At 41.0% G+C, this 20953-nt stretch overlaps 1 protein-coding gene across 2 annotated transcripts; it reads left to right on the top strand.

Moving 5' to 3' along the window:
• The first annotated feature begins 855 nt into the window (after positions 1-855).
• On the top strand, positions 856-19098 carry znf831 (zinc finger protein 831). 2 transcript variants are annotated; one of them, XM_036124575.1, is made up of 5 exons: positions 856-929; positions 1269-1390; positions 2673-6942; positions 12506-12750; positions 17942-19098. In XM_036124575.1, the coding sequence occupies exons 3-5, from the start codon at positions 2721-2723 to the stop codon at positions 18827-18829; spliced, it is 5355 nt and encodes a 1784-aa protein (XP_035980468.1). In that variant the 5' UTR covers positions 856-929; positions 1269-1390; positions 2673-2720; the 3' UTR covers positions 18830-19098. The 2 variants fall into 2 exon arrangements, with proteins under 2 accessions (XP_035980468.1, XP_012728837.2); XM_012873383.3 differs by lacking the exon at positions 856-929 and having other exon boundaries at positions 1210-1390.
• Positions 19099-20953: the final 1855 nt, after the last annotated feature.

Here is a 20953-nt window from a genome sequence, read left to right as displayed (position 1 = left end):
TACCTCATATTTGCAGGAAATAGTCATTCTGCGATGTAGTTTATCTCCATCAATATCACCTGCATATGAGCATTGTATTCAAGCTTTCTGGCTCCAAATTAGGCTGCATGGTGGAGCAGCTGGTAGCACTTTAGCCTTGCAGCAAGAAGTTCCTAGGTTCAAATCCCAGCCTGGGACTCTCTGCTTTGAGTCTGCATATTCTGCCTGTGCGTGCATGCATGCTTTTTCTCTGGGTCTCCCTGCATGCTCCCACAGTCCAAAAACATGACTGCATTCACTGGTCTTTGCAAAGTGATTGTATGTATGCATGGTTGTGTGTCACTGTGATGATGAACTCTCAACCTTTTGCCCAATGACCCCCCCCCCCCCCCTCTTGTCTGGGTATGTGCGTCTTCACTGTCACCTTGTGAACTTGGATTAAATTAGCAGTATATATTTAAACTCAACTTGACTGTTATACTTTAATTTCATAAAATTTTATAACAGGCTCAGGTAAAGCTGCTTGAAAAAAAAAAACATATTTCTTATCCTGCCTCCAGCTGATCAATACAGTTAGCTTTCTGTCTCCAAGATTGTCCTTACTCATTTAATCAGTAGCGGATATACCGATAAAAATGTCAGCGTCAAAAATGAATTTATTTAAACAAAAGCCTGCTCTACAAGCATGTGTAAAGTTAACTGCTAAAGGCGCCACAGGGGCTGTGATTGGATGTGGACTGCTCTAGCTCACCCATTTGTTCTCTGCCTGAAAGGATGAGAACAGCACATGTGCAGCCACATCAACACGAGCTGCGCTGCACTCTTCAGTCTGTGTCGGTGTATGAGATTCGGTGTGTGGGTGGGAGTCAGTGGGTGGGAGAGTAAGCATGTGAGGGAGATAGAAGTCAGATACCGCTTCAAACTGTTGATGGTAAAGTCAATCGCTGAAGGTAAGTTTGTCCATTGTTGCAGCACTTCCTCTGTCAGAGGACACTTGCTTTCACTCCACTGCTAAACACTTTTATTTAAATGAGCCTCACTCTCTGTTCTTTGTGTAATCTCTGTTTTCAATTTATCCTCCAGAAGTCTTTGTTTGACAGCCAACACACCCACCCAGCACTCTCCTCTTCTGCTCTACCCCTCACAGCGTGCATCTTCTTTCTGTCTCTTTATTACTCACTTACTCTCTCTCTCTCTCTCTCTCTCTCTCTCTCTCTCTCTCGCTCTCTTTCTCTCTCTCGCTCTCTTTCTGTGTCTCATTTGCATGTCTTCCGCTTCCTCATCACAAGAAACGGTTCTTGTTAAAGAGCTGAGAGAAGGTAATATTGGAGAGCAACATGAAGCGAGCGGGTACAGCTAGAACGAGGCTGCATGGAGGGCTCTGTCACTGATCAGGGTGTACATCAAGCAGGTGAGTGCTGCACTGTCTTCTGAACTGTACTCTTCTGAGTTGCAACTCTCAGTGGGACTGTTATGTTGTTATATTCCTGCTTAAAGCTGTAGGTAGGTAGACTTTCCTAAATCGTTTCTTGATTTTTTTCCCCTCTTAATTTGATGATTTTTACCTGACTAAAAGTGACTGGTAATGTCCATAGTTCATCTTTAATTTCATTTGACAAATATTTGCTAATTTGTGTTCATACTATAATCTGAATCTACTTTTTAGGACAGCATTTAGTTCATTATACACACAAAGGAAACATATTCTCAGAATTTGATATAGACTAAATGTTGTAAAGATACAAACAAAAAACCTGTTTAAATGCTAGGCTTCTATTCAGCTACAGCATGTTAAACAATATGAGGTGATTTACATGGGGATAAGGAAGTGAAAGTAAGTTCAGCTCAACATCTATGTACGGTGAATGTCAGAACGTGAAATGCGGGTACACAGGGCTTTTTGTTTAGTGTGATCAGAAGCAAACTTCCCTCTGTACACAACACCACAAAGGTCTGCATGCTACGTGGGCGTGCTTCACAGTCAACAAGAGATGGTGCTCCATGCCAACTTTACCTGCATTTGTGAACCTTCCACACTAAAAAAAACTGTTATTTGCTTCACCTTGCATGCACCTTAGTATTGCTCATGTAGTCAAGTAGGAGATTTTACACTTGCAATAAAATTCACAGATGTACCAACCAGTCTATAGACAGAGCCACCACTCATTACAGGGAGAGTCAAGTGCATGTCGTATAATTGGAGCAGGCAGTATTTGTTAGCAGACATGGTTTGTTTGGGAGGATTAAGGTTTGTGATGTACTGCAAAAGTTTCTGATTCTTTTACATCACCCCTTGCAGTTCTCTGCTCAACTTGTCTCACTTTGGATTCCTTCTCATCTGCTCTTAGAGGCTCACATGCATCTACTTTTCTCTGAAGACATGGCTATTATTACTTATTACCATGGCGATGCTGTTAAGAAGTGGGTTTGTGTTTGTTTTGGGTACAGTGGCATTGTGGACTTGAGTGGCAAAAAAATGTATTCCAAACATTTTACTTCAATGTAAAATGAAGTGGCCCTGCTATCTGCACTGAAGGATATTACATATGCTGTGTGTCTCCATTAGCTGCTTTAACACGTTGCAGTGTTGCTTTTTCTACTTTAAGACTTAAAACAATCTACTTAAATGACATTTCCAGCCCTTATTAACTAAGGCAATGAAAAAGACTAAAACAAACATCCTTATTTTACAGGTAATTAGAGACCCGACACTGGTACATGACGACAACTGCAGCGTTACCATGGAGACTGGAAAGCCGGGACTTGCAAGTGTTCCAGTGCACATCAGCTCAGTCGGAGCGCAGGCAGAGAAAAAAGGGTTGGACGTCCAGGCACCTCTAACGGCTGTTTACATTCAAACAGTTCCCGCCTTGCCGATGCAACCTTACCCTCAACCTCCACTAGATACCAGAATGGCAAGTGCACTCCATTTGGCCATGCCGCCGCTATACTCCAAGGAGACACTTCCCTTCCTGACTCTGCATCTCGCTGGCGGACTGCAGCCTAAACTGGGACTAAATGGTGCCGCTGCAGCTCCTGCAGTCAAGCCCAAGTCTGCTGGCAAACATTTGTGTCCTCACTGTGGACGGGACTGTATGAAACCCAGTGTGTTGGAGAAGCACCTCCGCTGCCACACAGGAGAGCGACCATACCCCTGCACCACCTGTGGAGTGTCTTTTAAGACTCAGAGCAACCTCTACAAGCATAGGCGAACACAAGCACATGCACGCCAATCCTCTGAGTCAGAGCAGAGCAGCCTGGGCAGCCAAGACAGCATGTACAGCTCAAGAGAGACTTGTTCCTCCAGTTTGTCTCTGGATGAGCAATGTGAAGAGTTGGGCAGTGAGGAAAACCATCACGCCACACCAACCGCTGCTGAGAGCACGATTCCGGCTGTTCAGATGCAAAGTTCTGTCAGTGAACAGAGAAAAACAACCCCAGGAGTTTCCACTACAGAAACAAATGGGAGCGAAAAATTAACAGTGGAGGGGGATAAACATAAAATGGAAAATACAAAACAGTCTTTGACAATCAGTCGGCCTCTCCAACTTCAGAGACAAGAAGCCACCCTATTCTCCAAACAGTGGGAGAGTTCTGTATCTAGAGGGAAATCGCAAAGTTATGAGAGTACAGACTCTGGTTTCAGCGAGAGCAGTGATCGTTATCCAAGTCCCAGCAGTCTCTTACCTGAGCACAGTGTGGATTCCCTTTCTAATCCTAGCAAGGAGTCTCTTGAAGAAACCAAGAACACACGTTTATCTTCAGAAAAAGGCCAGGGTGGAAGGGAAGAAAAAGATACTGCAAGGGTGCAGGAGCAAAAGATGCTAGAGGAACGGATATCAAAGCTGATATCAGAGAACACAGCTGTTGTAGAAGACAAACAACTTGAAAATGTAAGGCCAAGAAAGACTGTTTTGTCAAAGCAGGGTAGCATTGACCTTCCCATGCCATACACCTACAAAGACTCTTTCCACTTTGACATGAGGATCAACCCGGCTCAAAATACTAGGCTGCAAAGACACAGCAAGCACGGGTTGTACAACTCTGTACCCACTCAGTGCTCCACTGCCATGGAACATGCCCCCCTAACACGCAGCAGTTCACTCCCTTTCAGTGTTACCCTTATGCAGCCTGAGAGAAGCAGCCCAACTTTATCCAATCAGAGTGATTATGTAACAGACATCCGGAGGGGAAGCTCTGGCCAGATCAACCCAACAGGTTTATTGAAGAAGCCTGTGAACCAGCACTCGTCTGCTCACCGCCCACTGGTTCGGCAGACAGCCGTAGACTGCAACCACGCAACAGACAGCCTCCTCACAACTTCATCTGTGGAGGAGGCGGCCACCAGCAGTCTCAGCTGTGATGTAGATGGCAGTGACATTATCGGAGAGCAAAGCAGCAGAAAGTTCCGGAGGAAGAAAACACAGAAGTTTGCTTACAACAAGTGGTACATGTATGGGGGTGGAACATTTAAAAAGCTCTACGATCCTGACAAAAGTGGTGATACCAGTGCTTTCAAAGGCAGGAAATATTCAACCAACCTGGTTCAGGAGGCAGTGCAGGATCAACAGAAAAGGGCTTCAGTGGTTCACAAAGAAACAGTAACAAGATCAGGCTCAACAATAAACTTCTCAACCAGCAATGCCACAGCGGGCCATCTGCATGCTAATCTCTCCGCTGTCTCTTCTGTAGAGCTAAATGTACAAAGATCTCACCTTCATTCAGCAAATACTTCTACTAAGGCTCCACCCAGGAGACATTTATCTCTGTCAGGATTGCCATCACCTGCCACCAGATCGGTGCCTGGCCACCAAACAGAGTCTTTCAACCAAACAGAGACAGGAAGAAGAAATGTTCCAAAACATTCTAACTCCACAACAGAAAATTGTGAAACCCATGTTCCATCTGACAGGAAAAAACAAAAACCTGGAGACAAAAAAAATTCCCTTCTGGAGATGGAGCCTGACCCAAACCCAACAACTCAGCAACCTGCATCTGCCACTGGGAGTTCTCCTCTGCAGGATACAGAGCTTACTTCTGCCCAACCTAAAGAAATCCCAAATTCTCCAGAACTCAAAGGAGCCCTCATTTTTCCATGCTTACTCAATGCAAATGTTTCTCAGATTAGCACTTCAGGAGCCACTGCAGTTCCTGTTGCTGCCAAGAGCAGCTTCCTCCCCAAGTACCAGCTGAAGTTACCCAATGCCCATGAATCTCATCCTACGTCTGTACTACAAGTTGTGATTAAAAAGGGAACAAAGGACTTTACTCCAACTCCTGCTTTGTTATCCACTCCTACCAACCAAACCTCTGTGGTGCCTTGTGAAAGCACATTTCAAAACCCTGTCACTTTACCGTCCATGCAAACACAAGACCACCTTGCCTTCTCTTGCACAGTCACAAGTCTGTGTCAAATTAAAACTTCACAACACAGCTGTAGTTTGCCGTCTTGTGTATCCGTCATGCAAAGTCAGTTTGCAGAAACCACAGTAACCACAAGCTGCTTTCAAGATTATACAAGTGGATTATGCAGTGCTTTATTGCATTGTTCAAAAACTGCAACTGACTCAATGCATAAACAGATACCCAGACCTCTCGCAACTGCCATTCCAAGCTTGTCTTTGCCCACAGTAAATAATCAGACATCTACTGCCACCATCACAGGTCTTCCACATCATCTGTCTTACCACAGCTCCAACCCTCCCCCGGGACATAAGCAAATTTTAGCTGCATCAGTCCTAGCAAACCCCGGAAACAAAGCAAAGGTTGGCTCTAGCACCCCAATTGTACGTGGTTGTATGGTGCCATTGGACCAGCAAGTTCAAAATGTTTTTCATGTTCACACAGCTGACCTCCAGATCTGTCTTCAAATCATATCCGATGAGCAGATGGCTCTCATTGCACCCCAAATTGAGTGTCAGTCAGGTTCTAGTCTGTCACAGATGAGTGAAATTGAAGTTATGGCATCAGAATCTATCCAGAGTAAGACTCAAAATTTTGGCTCAATGAAAATGAGCAATGTCAAAAGAATACATGAAGAACCAAGAAATCAAAAGGAGGGGGACAGAAAGGAGTCTTTAATGAGACTTAACCCAGAGAGAGTAAAATCTCCACAGTCTGTACAGCTGGTGAACGAAAAAAATGAACAAGGCGATGCTTCTAAAAGCGGATCATTAACCAAATATATCCATCCTCAGACATCATCCCAACACCTACAAAATGATGGCCATTTTATCACGGTCACACACTCTCGAAATTCTGCAGGCAGTATTATGTCAACCTCTACCTCCTTCAGAGGAGTAAAGTCAGGAGTGAGCCACACGTCAGAAACAAAACAAGTTGTCTCTCCAAACCTTTCTGTTGAGGAGGAATTTTTATCCAACAGGAGGGTTAGCCAAATTGGAATGGTACAACAAACGCCTTTTGGTCAACAGAAAATCTATGAGACATCTCCTTCTTCCAGTTCAGCAAATCTGAACAACACAAACGGTGAAGTTGTGGATAAAAGCCAACAAAAACCTAAACCCCCAGGAGTCTCGTGTAATGCAGGTGAACTGAAAAGTCATGGTGGAGCTGTGGCGTGCAAAGTCAGAAGGACAGAGTGTGTAGAGTCCCTCAAACAGGCCAACAGTTTAGACATTATTGGAACAGTCCTTCCAATTTCCATTAATGATGTAAAAGTTCTCAGCCAGCCCAGCACACAAGCATTTGTCTTTCACAGCCATCAAGTGGAACCTACAAAATGTTTGAACCAGAGTTCAGTCAAACATGCAAACATGCAACTGAACAGAGTGGATCCGTCGAACAATTCCTCTTCTTCAGTGGTAGTTTGTTCCTCTGACATACAGAATGTCATCAGGAGAGAGCATTCAGAAAAACCTCTGGCTCAGTTTACCTTAAAGGCTGCTTCTGTTGACATGGAAAGACCCAGAGACAATACAGACCTTCAGAGCTCCACTGCAGGTATATATTACCTTTTAATCATGTTAAGCATCTGATAATTATGTGTTAGTAAGGATATGCAATGCAGGAATCCATAAATCAATCCATCCATTTATTGCCTTTACTTGCTTCTCCATGCAGGGGAAGTGGGGGTGGGCTGGGGCTGGTTCCTATCTCCTATGGTCATTAAGTAAGACGCAGGGTATATGGTGGTTCATGTTATTTTAAGTAACAGAAAATGAATGAGTCCAACAATGGCACCTAGTTAAAGTAGAAATATGAAACAGGTTTGATATTGCAGGGGTGAGCAATGGTTGGCCAGTGGGGCCAGCGTCTCCCCTGAGCCTCTTCTCCATCCTGCCCTTGTCCCTGCCTTGGATGGGACTCCCTCCATCCAGCCAATATGCATAGCAGCGTAAGTGATAGGTCCTGGTTCAGGTGCGCCTCACCATGGCCCACTACGGCCTCGCTGCTCCTGCTACTGGGGTTTACTCTTCTGCCTCCACCCAGTCTAGATCTGCCACGTCCCCATTGCTGCTCGTTCTCGTTGAGATGCCGGTGTACGCCGCTTCCCTCATGATACCTCTGCTGGCTGCTCCCAATCACATCAGAGCACCAACAATTGGTTGGGATTCTGTTGGTCCTCTTTTGCATGTGAACAACAGGCTTTGGATTGTCACCGTTAAACTTGTTGATCCACTTTGCAAAGGCAGTGGTTATGACGCAGAGTTTACCTGTGACTCTATAGACTGAGGAAGTTTCTTGGAGAAGAGAGGAAATGTTTCAACAAAGGGGAACAGGGAACCTACTTTCTTAGTCTTTGTGAGGACGCAGGCAGCAACGTTCTGGTCTGGATCAACTGCAGCTGTCTGATCAACTTTTTTAGGCAGACCTGTGAAAACGTCATTGCAATAATCAACTAAACTAGAGATAAACATATGGATTAGTTTTTCACAATGCTGCTGAGACATTAGTACTTTAATCCTGCAAATGTTCTTCAGGTGATAGAAGGCTGACTTTGTCAGGTCTGAATCCATCACTACACCCAGATTTCGGGCCTGAACAGTGGTTACTAGCAGAAGCAGCTAAAGCATCATCCATTGGTCCAAAACTTATTATTTCAGTTTTGTTTTTGCTAAAGTTTGAAAATGTTGGCACATCCATGCATTGATTTCTTCTAAGCATTTCCTCAGTGCTTGAACTGGTTTATAGTCACCTGGTGACATGGTGATGTAGAGCTGTGTCTCATCTGCTTAGTTATGGTAACTGTTGTTTTTTTGCTATGATCTAAGCTAGAGGGAGCATGTAGATATTGAATAGGGTGTGTGATGTAAAGTTGCCTACTGACATAAAATAGTTGCCTTCCTTTCAACCAGTTGAGTACTGTACCAGAGAGGCCGACCCAGTTCTCCAGATGTTCTAACAGGATGGAGTGATCAACAGTATCAAATGCTGCACTGAGGTCCAATAGAACCAGCACGGTGGTTCTTCCACAGTCTGTATTTATATGGATGTCATTAAACACCTTGATAAGGGCGGTCTCTGTACTGTGGTGAGCGCGGAAACCTGACTGGAAAACATCAAAGCGGCTGGTCGTTGTTAAGAAGGTGTTTAATTGTTAAATTACAGCTTTTTCAATAATCTTACTGATAAAGGGGAGGTTTGAGTTGGGCCTGTAGTTCTGGAGTAGTAGTTTGTCTAAATTGTTCTTTTTCAGCAGTGGTTTTATAATTGCTGTTTTTAGTGACTGTGGGAAAACTCCTGACAGAAGGGACGTGTTTATTACTTGGTATGGATGTACAAACTGATCCTGTAATCTTTTGAATTTTCTCAGTAAAGAAGTTAGCAAATTCCTTGCAGGCCCTGGTGGAGTGGAGTTCAGAAGCCACGGACACAGGAGGATTTGTTAACCTGTCAACTGTGGCAAATAAGACACGAGCATTAATAATGTTTTTGCTGATGAGATCAGAGAAGAAAGATTTCCTCACATTTTTCAACTGTGAGTTATATCTGTAAAGTCTCTTTTTATAGATGTCATAGTGAACCTGGAGTCTGTTCCTTTGTCACTTGTGTTTAGCTTTTCAACTTTTCAACCTTTTTTCATTTCTAACTGCCAGAGCACTTCTCCAAGGAGATTTTTTCTTCTTCCCAGAAACAACCTTCAATTTCTTTTTTGTGTTTATCTACCTGGAGTATTGAGTTGCATCAGGACACACGTTCCTTTCCATCATGGGGTATCTGACTTAGTCTGAGTTTACTGAAATCTCCACCATTGTTTTGTCTAGTTCTTGTGAAACAAATGTCTTGGAGTACACAGACAGCATTGTACATTTTTACATTTGAATAGCACAAGCATATCAATTTCAAACTGTGGAGACTTTAGGCAGACCTCATTCAAACACAAGATGGCAGCACATCCCAATGAGTTTACAGAAGGGACTCTAAACCCTAAACCTTACTTAACGCTTCTGAATCCAAATAACTGTAATACTGATATTTGTTTAGTATTTGCTCAAACAATAAAATGCTTGTCAGGAATTCTGACTCCAGACAGAAACAATCAAAAGGAGCTTTGCTCACTAACTTGACTGTAATTAAAAGACAGTGGAATGCTGCTGTGTCCCTGGGGCCACTAAGCTTTCTGGTCCTTCAATTGGCTCACAGAAAATGAGTTTTATTACAGATAATATCAGGAGTAAAATAACAACCAGGGCAACAGGCAAACAGTCTGAATAGGTTGTAATGTTAAGTTTTTCTGAACCTCACTTGATTTGCCATAACCGACTCAAAGCATTTTTCTGTGGTATTGGGCAGTGAAAGTAACACAGAATGCCTTGAAAATGTGTTCATGAGTTTATTTAGTGTATTTGATTTCATATTCTCAGCTCACTGACCTTTTATCAAAGCAAGCACAGTATGAGCTGCAACTAAACATTCTTTTTGTTCATGCAAGCTTAAGCAATGCATTCTATGTGGGAAAAAAAAGTAGTAGTAAAAGTAGAGCTACTGCAGCTTCTACTAAAAGGTTTTCAGGACTTCTATATATTACTCTGCCATCATATATACTTACTGACATAAAGAATGACATAAATACAATCAAATAAATAAAAATAAATTATTGCAGCTGGTCTGCATATTATACTTTATTGTCCCCACAGGGAACATTTGTCTTGGACTTCATGTGCTAAAAAAGATAAAACTAAATAAAATTGCTTCCATAAAAATAAAAAGAATAAACATCAAATACCTATATGGCACATTACACCACAGTAAGAACAGAAACAAAAACATGTACTGCACAATAAAAACACATGGACCATAAATGGATCAAATCTCTTTAAAAAGAGATGGAGGGATAACAATTCTTGTTATTATAGATAACAGTATTTCTTCCAGTGTGGTCTGTGATGTTTTTAAATATGCAATTGTCAATCCTTTGATAACAAAGAGAAAGAAAGAAAAATGCCCATGACTCATCAGTCTGCTTAAATTTTGGATCAATTTTGAAACACCTGTTCATTTAAAAAATCCTGGAGAAAATATTTTTTTCCCAACTGAATGCTGTTCTGTGCACTAATGGCATTAGGAAGATATTGCAGTCTGGTTTAAATATTCACATAGGATGGAAACCGCACTGGTAAGCGTTTTAAATTACATCCATTTAGCAAACAACTCTGGAAACTGTGAATCTTGTTCTTTTGGATTCTATGGTAGTGTTTGATACAGTGGAATAAATCATTCTTACCTCTCATCTGGAGCACTGGATTGGGATTAAAGGTGCAGCGCTGGATTGGTTTAGTTCCTGTTTGAGTGATTGGAAGATCAGTGTTGGTACCCAAAAGTTAGTCTGCCTCTGCCCTTCCTTCTGTGGTTCCTCGGGTTTTAATTCCTGATCCTCTTCTGGTTTCTTTATTCCTGGTCCCATTAGGGTCTTTATTTAAATACCATGGCCTATTCTTTCATTGCTATGCATATGACTGCCAGATCTACATACCACTAATGCCTAAAAGTCCTTGCTTCATCCAAACCATTACATTGCCTTCAACACATCAAAGCTTGGGTGTCACTAAATCTTTTGAGCTTCAGTGAAAGCAAAACAGAGAGGGCCGTGGTGGCCTAGTGGTTCCGCTGGGCTCACGCTGAATATGGAGCAGATACGGTTCCAGCACTGCAAGGGACACAAATAATTCAGATCAATGTGTCCACTCACTATAGCCACGTGCAGTTGTGAGGCCGGGAGGCCGGGAGGCGCTACAAAAAATTCTGCAAGAAGGAAGTTTAACGGGACGCCGCAGCGATCCCTAGATCAAGCTCCAGAAGAAAGTTCCAGTGAATTTCCATTTAAAGTCCTCCCACCACAGAAACACAGAAACAGGAGGAAACAGAGTGGCTGATGGAGGATGAAATAGGATATTTGTACATATGGACAGCAAGTTTTGCCCTAGAAAACCAAAACCATAGCTGTTTTTGAATCACTTGTGAGAGATAGCTACAGAAAGGGCCACGTGAACGTCTGTTCTCACAAGCGGCCATACGCAGCCGGAGTCGCAGCTGGCCACTGTTTCCCTGGCAGCTGTGTGAGTGGGGGTTTGCGGCAAAGCGGAACTGGATCAGAGCTTTGATACCGCAGGGGTCAGAGTAACCTTCATTGTAGTCAGCGGGAGCCCGAGGTTAGAGAGCAGGGCTCTTGCCTCCCGGAGAGGCCGTAAGGTTCTGGAATCCCACAGACTGCCAGGGATGGGTTAGATACATAGGAAGAATTTCACTGGAATCTACATGTATCATTATTAGTATTATTTTATTTAGGTCTAACAGTATTAAATTTGGTTCCTTCAAGCCGTACATCAGACAGAATGTTACAAATATGGGAGTACTTATGGACTCAGCTATTAAATTTAATAAACAGATCAGCTCTGTTTTGCAAAAAAGTTTTTTTTGGTTAAGGCAAGTGGCAAAATTTAAGCAAGCCTTGTCAAGGCATGGTTTGGCAAAAATATATGCCTGTAGCTCAACTCATCTCGACTACAATGATGCACTTTATGCTGGCGTCATGTCTTCAGCTTGTTTAAAACGTTGCTGCCTGTCTGACTGGCACAAAGAGACATGAACACATCTCACCTGCCCTGCTTCATTGGCTCCTTGTAAGTCACAGAGTTCATTTTAGCGTATAATTACTTGAATGGTCTTTACCTCTCAGATCTACTCCAGCCTTATCTTCCTTTATGGAACATCAGATCAGCTGACCAGCTGCTTTTAGTTGTCCCAAAAACCAGGGGGAAATGTAAAGGAGATCAGCTTTTTCTCCTATGGCTCCCAAACTTTGGAGCAAACTGTCTTTAAACAATAGATGGAAGACAATTTTCCAACGAATTTTCCAACGAAACACCGGGACACAAATGTTTTCCAGCTGTGGTCCAAATATAACCCCCAAAAACCTGAAAAGGTCACAGTAAACAAATGTGACTGTTTGAGCTGACACAGGATCCATAGTGTTGTTAAATCTGACCAAAACCTGCAAGCCTGAAACCAGTCAACCTGGAAAACTCAAATAAAAATGGTTTGGTATCTGTTTTTGTTGCCTAAGGGATGACGGAGGCAGTACAGAAGGATCGGTGCTCACAGGAACATAGAGAAACACATGTGCATCCAAAGAGCACAGATTGGAGAGCGCTGCAGAACCAAGGGGAGCCAGAGACAAAGCACCAGCGCTTGGAGGAGCAGGCTGGTGACGTGCTGACAGGGGAGGAGCAGAACAAGGGAATCAAGACAAACGGTGGACCAGAGTCTTACTGCACACATGTGGCTGTACCAAACAAGGCCAAGCCAAAGGTAAGATGAAAAATCACTGCTTATGTGTTGGATGTTAACTACCTTTTTCATTTCAGGGCCTGAATCAAACACAAATCTACACACTTTTTAAGAAATCTAGTCAAAATTTATGTATCCCTTGTTATTTAGAATTGTTCAGTTGTATTTTAAGATACCTTAAACCAAACTTTAAAGAGCAGTTTGTTAACTGAGCCAAACTATGATCTCCCCAACCAAAATTTATTTCCTTAGATGTTATTAAAGATGTATATCTCGTTGGAACCTGTTCATGGCTTGCAACAGTACAGCTCTGTGGCCAAAAACATGAGCTCTTCAGGATTCTATCTGTGTGATAAATGTCTCATCTGACTTCCCCTTGTTTTAGCTGACCTAACCATCTCAGCTCCAACTCCAGCATTACATCTAAGAATGTGAGAAAAATCATGGGACAAGGCAGAAGCCTACACAGAAGAAAAGATCAGACAACTCTGTCGTGATTGTGTGTTTAGATGGAGTGTGTTTTACATCAATAGAAAGTGTTCAACAATTTAACATTATAGTTATAGCATATTGCTTGATCAGAAATGCCCCATCACTAGATTACAAGGCATGGCAAGTTCTTTTCTACAGTACCGGAAAACAAACAACAGAGATAGGATACATTATTAGAATACTACAAACGTGATACATGAAAAGATGAAAACATTAATATACAAATTTAAATACATAAAATGCTAAAGCTTGGATTGAAATGATGAAGCAATCTTTGACCTTTTATAGGAAAACTGCTTTCTTCAGTCGGTATATAAAGAACCCAACCGCGTCTCTTTATTTCTGTTTTTTGCATGAGTTCCAGAGCTGAGGAGCATAAAAATAAAATGCTTTCTTCCTCGGCACAGTTTCTAAAAAGAAATTATTAACTGCGTTACCCTTAAAATATTACCAGGAGTAAATACTTCTCTTCAATCAGATCATTTTCCACAGGGCCTTCAAACTGTGGTGAGTGAACCTCTGTTAGAGAGAGAATCTGGATGCCTCAATAATAAAAACTTGCAGACCCATATCTGAGCTTACATTTTTGGCAAAAGTAATTGAAAAGTTTATTAACACAATTACTCCTTTTTGAAAGAACAAAAAACAACCTCTTAGAACTTTTCAGTCAGGTTTACATCCATAGCACAGCTCTAACAACTAATTAATACAGGGTTTAACTCACTTATGATATGTCTTAATAGCAAGGCACCCTATGCCTCCTCTTGGCCTTCTGGGGGCACAGTCACCAGGCGTGATAGCATTGTTTCCTCCCTCACTCGGCCCCTCTGAGTTCAGGCCGCTACAGAATGCAGATGTGTTATCGGCAGGTTGGGAATTCTGGGAGTGATGAAGCTCTCCAGTTTAGTGCTGGTCAGTCTTGTTGCTAGAAGACTTGTTGCCAGGGTGAGGACTGGTAGGATGTAGCTGTGGTGCTGGGTGGGGTGGGGTGGGGTGGGTGGGGGTGACTGGTGCCCATTATCTCTCTCTGTGCCTCTTTAGCCTTGGGGTTGCTGTTCCTGTGTTTCAGTGCAGACTTGCCTCATAGTCAGACATATGACTATCCAGGATGGGTGTCTGGGCACACACTTTCCATAGTTTTTGGCATGGCAAATACCACACGGTGTCTTGATCTGGTAACTGGGTTCCTTCACATTTAACTTTCTGGAATTTCATGTCTTTTCAGCCATTTATCCATTCATTGCCTTCTGCTTATCTGAAATTGTGTAGCGGGGTAAAAGCTCCAGGAGAAAAACCCAGAAATCCCTTTTCCCAGGGAGGAGACCCTGGTTCTTCGCCAGGAGCCGCCTAATGGCCGGTCCGGCTCTGCCTGAATCTTCTCGAGAAAGAACACAAGCACACCCGACACAATGTACTGCAGAATCATGACAGTGACTCCCTTTAAATACATTTAAAAAACTTACTTTGGATCAAATGACTATGGTGCATTCGCAGAGAGGTCCATTTTTCATGGCAGTGAAATCAGAGTGCTTAACATCCACTTTGGGGGGGCATGAAATCCTAAAACTAGTTTCCTCCAGATCCATTTTAAATTAATCTAATTATATTGTAGAAATGAAAGTAACATAGGATATGTAAATATTCTATGCCCCTCTATACCTCTTAAATTAAACCATGAGCTATTTTTGTTATTATAGTTGTTCAAACAAATGTACACTGAAATGAGAAAAACACATTTGTACGATGACTGATTCCAGGCTGGAATTCTTTCTGAGTATTTTATTGTTTTAATTAAAGTTTCAACTCTACCCAAATTTCCCATAAATCATTCACATATTTTGAATACTGTTTTTTAAACATGGTGTGGGAGCACATTGCGAGGATGATACATCGCTGATGTTTGTGATTTTTTTCTTTTTATGAAAGTGTTGCAGCACAATAGCTATATAATCCTGCCCATGTGTCAAAACAGTGTAGAAAGTAGTAAAATGAATTACACAAGATGATGCTTTAGTAAACAGCTTAATTGCCGAACCACACACAGGGGCCAATTGATTTATGCCACTTTAAAGCATCAAGTAATTCATTATATCAATAACAGAAAAGTAACTGACAACAATTAAACCAGCAAAAGTCTGGATATCAAAATTTTTCAGATTGTATAAAAACTTTATGAAAAAAATAGATGCTTAAAGAGCAGTGTGTCTTCAGTTGAATTATTAATAAAAATACTGTTGGACAGTTTTAAAAATAATCATTTTAATAATATTTGGTTCACATGCAGAGGAAAGGCCGTATTGTAGATGACAGGTCCACTGTCTCTGGGTTAGCAGGCTCTGGGTTAGCAGGCTCTGGGTTAGCAGGCTCTGGGTTAGCAGGCTCTGGGCTGTTTATGGCAACAGCATCCTACATTTTAGCAGCAAGGCAGGTCAAAGTGCTTTCACGAAAAACATAAAAACATCATAAACAAAACAAAACGGTCACTGGTTATGAGACCAGTAACAAACATTAAATTGTATCATCAATATATGTTGGTCAATGGTCCAGTTATTATGGGCCAAAAGCAACTCTAAACAGGTGGGTTTTCAGTCTTGATTTAAAGGACCTCAATGTTTCAGATGATTTGTAGTTTTCTGGAAGTTTGTTCCAGATTTTGTGGAGCATAGAAGCTGAATGCTGCTTCTCCGTGTTTGGTTCTGGTTCTGGGTATGCAGAGTAGCCCAGAAACAGAAGATCTGAGTGGTCTGGAGGGTTGATACAGCAACTACAGGTCAAGACCTCATTTACAAATGTTGTTTTCTTACTAGCCTAGCCAAGAAATTTAGGAATAAAATGCAGGGGGTATTGTTACAGCGACAATATCAAATTTAAAACATATATTAACAAATCAAGATTTAAAACACAGGCACTGTTTGAAGCATTTATGGTGTCAGTTTCTTAACATAGAGCTGAAGGCTTTCAATTTTTGTATCCCATTTATTTCAAATATGAGGTGCAGAGAAATACTAAATGTAATTTGATCATAAGGCATAAAAGCTTTTAATTATCTGAAGAAACGTGCATAAACACGTAGGAGCCAAGCCAATGAGAGCCTTGTAAACCAGTCAGCCAGTGTGTATATTGCCTTACATTCAAGCAAAGCATGCCCGCTTTAGCATACAGCTTCTGTGCTGTTACCCACCCATTACTCCAGTGTCTTTCCCACAGCCAAAACTAAACAGATTAAAAACGGATGTAAAAGGAGCAAATCATAAAAATCTCATAAAAAAGAATACTACTCAACTTGAAGTAGGAGTAGCAACAATCTTTCAGTCTGATTTATCAATTAGTCCCAGGCCAATTAATAACTACAGTTATTTTCACCATTTAACCCTCAGTTTCCCTCATCCAAACTGCAAAGCAATAAAACCTCTTCTGTTTGTTGTTTTGTATCGTCCACCAGGCCCTTAGTCTCAGTTTTTAGATAATTTCTTAGACTTCTTATCTGATTTAGTGTTAAACACTGACAAGGTTATTATAGTGGGGGATTTTAACATTCATGTTGACATTGAATGTGATAACCTTAATTTAGCCTTTAAAACGATCCTAGATTCAATTGTTTTTGCTGAAAATGAGTATAAACCGACACATTTTTAGCTTCATACTTTGGACCTTGTACTGAAATATGGCATTTATTATGAATAATTAACAGTATTTTCCTCACAACCCTTTACTCAAAAAATAAACTTGTTAATCAGTCACTTGATCTGCATAGCATTAAATTGGCCTCTGGTAATAAAGTAAAAATCTTGGTGTTATTTTTTGACAATGACATGTCATTTAAATCCCATATTAAACAGATTTCCAGGGTTTCCTTTTTTTCACCTCCGTAATATTGACAAAATTAGAAACATTCTGTCCAGGAGTGATGCTGAAAAACTAGTCCATGCATTTGTTACTTCAAGGCTGGACTATTGTAATTCTTTACTATCAGGAAGTCCACAAAATGCAGTTCAAAGACTTCAGCTGATCCAAAATGCTGCAGCAAGAGTTCTGATGAAAATCAACAAGAGGGATCATGTTTCTCCTATTTTAGCTTCCCTTCATTGGCTTCCTGTTAAATCAAGAATAGAATTTAAAATTCTCCTTCTAACGTATAAAGCCCTTAATAATCAAGCTCCATCATATATCAGAGCTCTGATTACCCCGTATGTTCCTAACAGAGCACTTCGCTCTCAGACTGCAGGTCTGCTGGTGGTTCCTAGAGTCTCTAAAAGTAGAATGGGAGGCAGATCCTTTAGCTATCAGGCTCCTCTCCTGTGGAACCAACTCCCAGTTTTGGTCTGTGAGGCAGACACCCCGTCTACTTTTAAGACTAAACAAAATACCATTTTGAGCATGATTTTAAAGAGGGAATAATTAATGCAGACTTATTTTTGAGCTTTTAACATAATTAAAAGCTCAAAAAGTTGATTTTTCATGATTTAAACCATTTTTTAAAAAGCTCTACATCATTTGTAATCCCTGGGAACTTGTTAAGGGTAACAAATTGGTATTTGAATGGAAATCTGTTGCTCTTAAATGTTTCTATGATGTAAGATTGGACTCTTTTGAACACTTCTCCAGCACACCAGGCACTTGTTGTACAAATAAAGAGGAAAAGTGAAAGAGATGCAACATGGGCAACTGATAGTATTATTTAATTGTTTGTGGTTAATTTCTTTCTATTCTTTTATTCCAGGGAGAAGAAACAAAGTTACATCTGGAATCTTTTAAAATCTCCTGTTTGTCTGAACAGGATTTACAGCCTGTTTCCCAGACAAACTCAGGAATGTCTGAGTGCCCTCCACCCAACCTCCATCCAAGCCTGAACACCTCACATAACCCTGACCTGTCCACCAACAGCATTCATACCAGCTTTTTAGACTGTTCACCTATTGAAATCAAACATCTCTATCCACCACAGAAGAACTGGGACAGCAGCAACATCATGTTCAACCAGCAAATGCAGGTCTCATGTGAAGCAAATATGAGCCAACATGTCCCAGCGCCAGTTCCTTTATCAGAAACACAAAGTATTTTTTTTTGCACTGAGCCAAGCCTTCAGTCATTTACAAGTCGAGATCAAACAAAAAGCTCCATCAGTTTAGCAGCTCAGCAAGGCTATAACAGCACAGGTATCTACAGGACAGCTGAAGGCTGTTGTGATGTTTTTACTGTAGATAGCAACAAAAAACATAGCGTCTTACCAGATTTCAAAACATTGTCCTCTACGTACTTAAGCCAAGTTCCCAAAGTGCACAGAAGTTCTGGTGAGATGACCACAGACATCCAAAGGCTGCAAGACAACCAGATTTCTATATCTCCATCTCAGCCCTTTTCATTTCTGGAACCTGATGAAAAGCAAAAGACTGCAGACACACCAAATGACTTCATCAATCAGAGCTGTAACTCTGGCAGACCAGACATTAGCAACAAATACCAGTCTATTTTCATGATTGGCCCTCTTCATGACTACCAACCAGCAGACTGTCTGCCTAGTGGAGTGAGGCCAGTGCTGAGCTTCCAAGACGATACAGAAGACACCAGCAGCAGTGATGATGAAGGAAAGCTTATCATTGAACTGTAGTTTAATATATGACACAAAAATATTCTATACACAATTTTTGTTGCTGTGTATATTTTTATGAGGCAAACTACTCAGGAGGAACTAATATGAACAATGGTTGATTTAATTCAGTGGCAAGAGGAACAGTACTGTACATGTCAGTCTGAACCTCTGAAACTTAAATATGGCATTTGTATATTTAAAATGTTTCCTGCGATTGTAAAAGTAATCTTGTGGCAATACTGTAAAGAGTAAATTAAGCTGTTATTTTAAACTGGGCTTCATGGTAACTCTGGTGGTTAGTGATGTCTCCTCATATCTATGAACTATTATAGGGCATTCTCATTGTCGACGCGACAAGGGACAAGAACAACCTATGGAGTTGCAATTCTGACAGCATCCAATTTAGCTGGAGCACATGCAAAGCATAGTAAAACCTGCAGGTGCATGCTATTTATTAGCACTTATGATTATATCTCATTACAACCAATGGCACAGATCATCTTGAACAGCCACATGGTACATTATAGGACCTATATTATCAGTTTGTATTGCTAAAAGTCGTTAACATCACAATGATCAGCCAGTCCTACTGGTTGTCAGACTTGCAACTACAACTCGCTCAACTCCGGTGTGACATCATTCCTGAATCTTTCTTCCCACTTCCTAGACAAACCAAGCACACCTTTAAAGTAACAAATTAAACTTGCTTAACGGTATTGAGTCTAATTCCTTATGAAATACAGAACGTCTCTCACTTCTACTGCTGGTATAGGCTCCTTTGCCTCCAGTAAACCAATCAGAATTAAGATAGTATAGATAATGGTTGAATAGATATATTCTATATTTTTAACTTGAGAGAAAGGTTTAATTAAATGAAATAATCAGTATTACCATCACTGACCAAAAGAACGTAAGTATCCACAAGGATTGGTCTGATTTTTGGCATCATTTGGTAAACATGTGAAGTGATTGGTCTGTAAATGAATCAAAATCCAAGGAGCTCGCTCCCCTAGAATGAGCACCTGAGCCTCCCAAATTGGATGTCATGTTCCCAGTTATTGCTTTGGTATAGTCAGACAAGCAAGCATGTATCGCCAAGACCACAATCATTCATATCCCTTGCAGATAGAGGTTTACATTTTTTAGTTTGACCAACATCTTTCTTCTAACCGGAAGTAATACTAATGTTTTGGAATAACACAATGAATCTGACTTGGAGCTCATCACCAAAGATACCGTAAATCATCAAAATACTAGTGGAAACACTCATAAACCTGCTCAGCTATTATAAGTAGTGTGATTGCTGTAATGGCAATAAAGGCTTTTTCACCCATTACTGAGAAAATTATAAATAATTTAGACCTGTCATTTTTGGATTAAATGTAAATGAAAACATCTTTTTTTTTAATTGATGCTCTTTCTAAGGTCTTGAGTCCTTCCTAAATAAAATCTCTTAGTTATTTTTTTTTTTCTAAATCGGCCAAGGCTACAAACAATGTGGTGTCTAACTGGAGATTCTTGTGACAGCATTACCAACATGGCAGTTATTTATGTGTCACATTTTGCCATGTTTGAGATTTGGTGTTTACACTGTGCAGGTACCTGGTCTATGGGGTGTTCTCTTTACATAACACTAGCATGTGGAGCCTCAAACTGTACCAACTATATGTGTAATAGGATTCAGTTTTTATATAGTACTGATCCTCAATTGATGCAATCCAAATTTCCCCCATGAAGGACAATAAATGATATATCATTCTATTATTTTCTGATTATCCTATGACAGTTGGCAAGAACCCCCCACACCTCTTACATTTACAGTATCACCACCTGGCTTCATGCACACCCGTAACAATCACCTTCATCAACTGCTGACAATGTAGTATAAACTGTGCATGTGTCAAACCACAAAGAAAGTCAGTACTGTTGCCACAGATCTACACAGGATCACATCCATGTAACATGATGAATGAAATACCTTACTTGGTGTCTATAAAGGTTGTTATAGATTTACTCAACACAGGATTCATATGTATACACTTAAATAATATCTGGGAAAGAGATGAGTGTTTTACTGAGAGCAGAACCTTCTCACAGACATTTAATCCTTACAAGAAGTCTCTGTGCTAGCTAGCTACTTTT

Source organism: Fundulus heteroclitus, chromosome 20 (assembly GCF_011125445.2).
Source record: "Fundulus heteroclitus isolate FHET01 chromosome 20, MU-UCD_Fhet_4.1, whole genome shotgun sequence".
Classification (NCBI taxonomy): Eukaryota; Metazoa; Chordata; class Actinopteri; order Cyprinodontiformes; family Fundulidae; genus Fundulus; species Fundulus heteroclitus.
The sequence above is the reverse complement of the archived record's forward strand: the minus strand, read 5'-3'. Positions and strand labels throughout refer to the sequence as shown.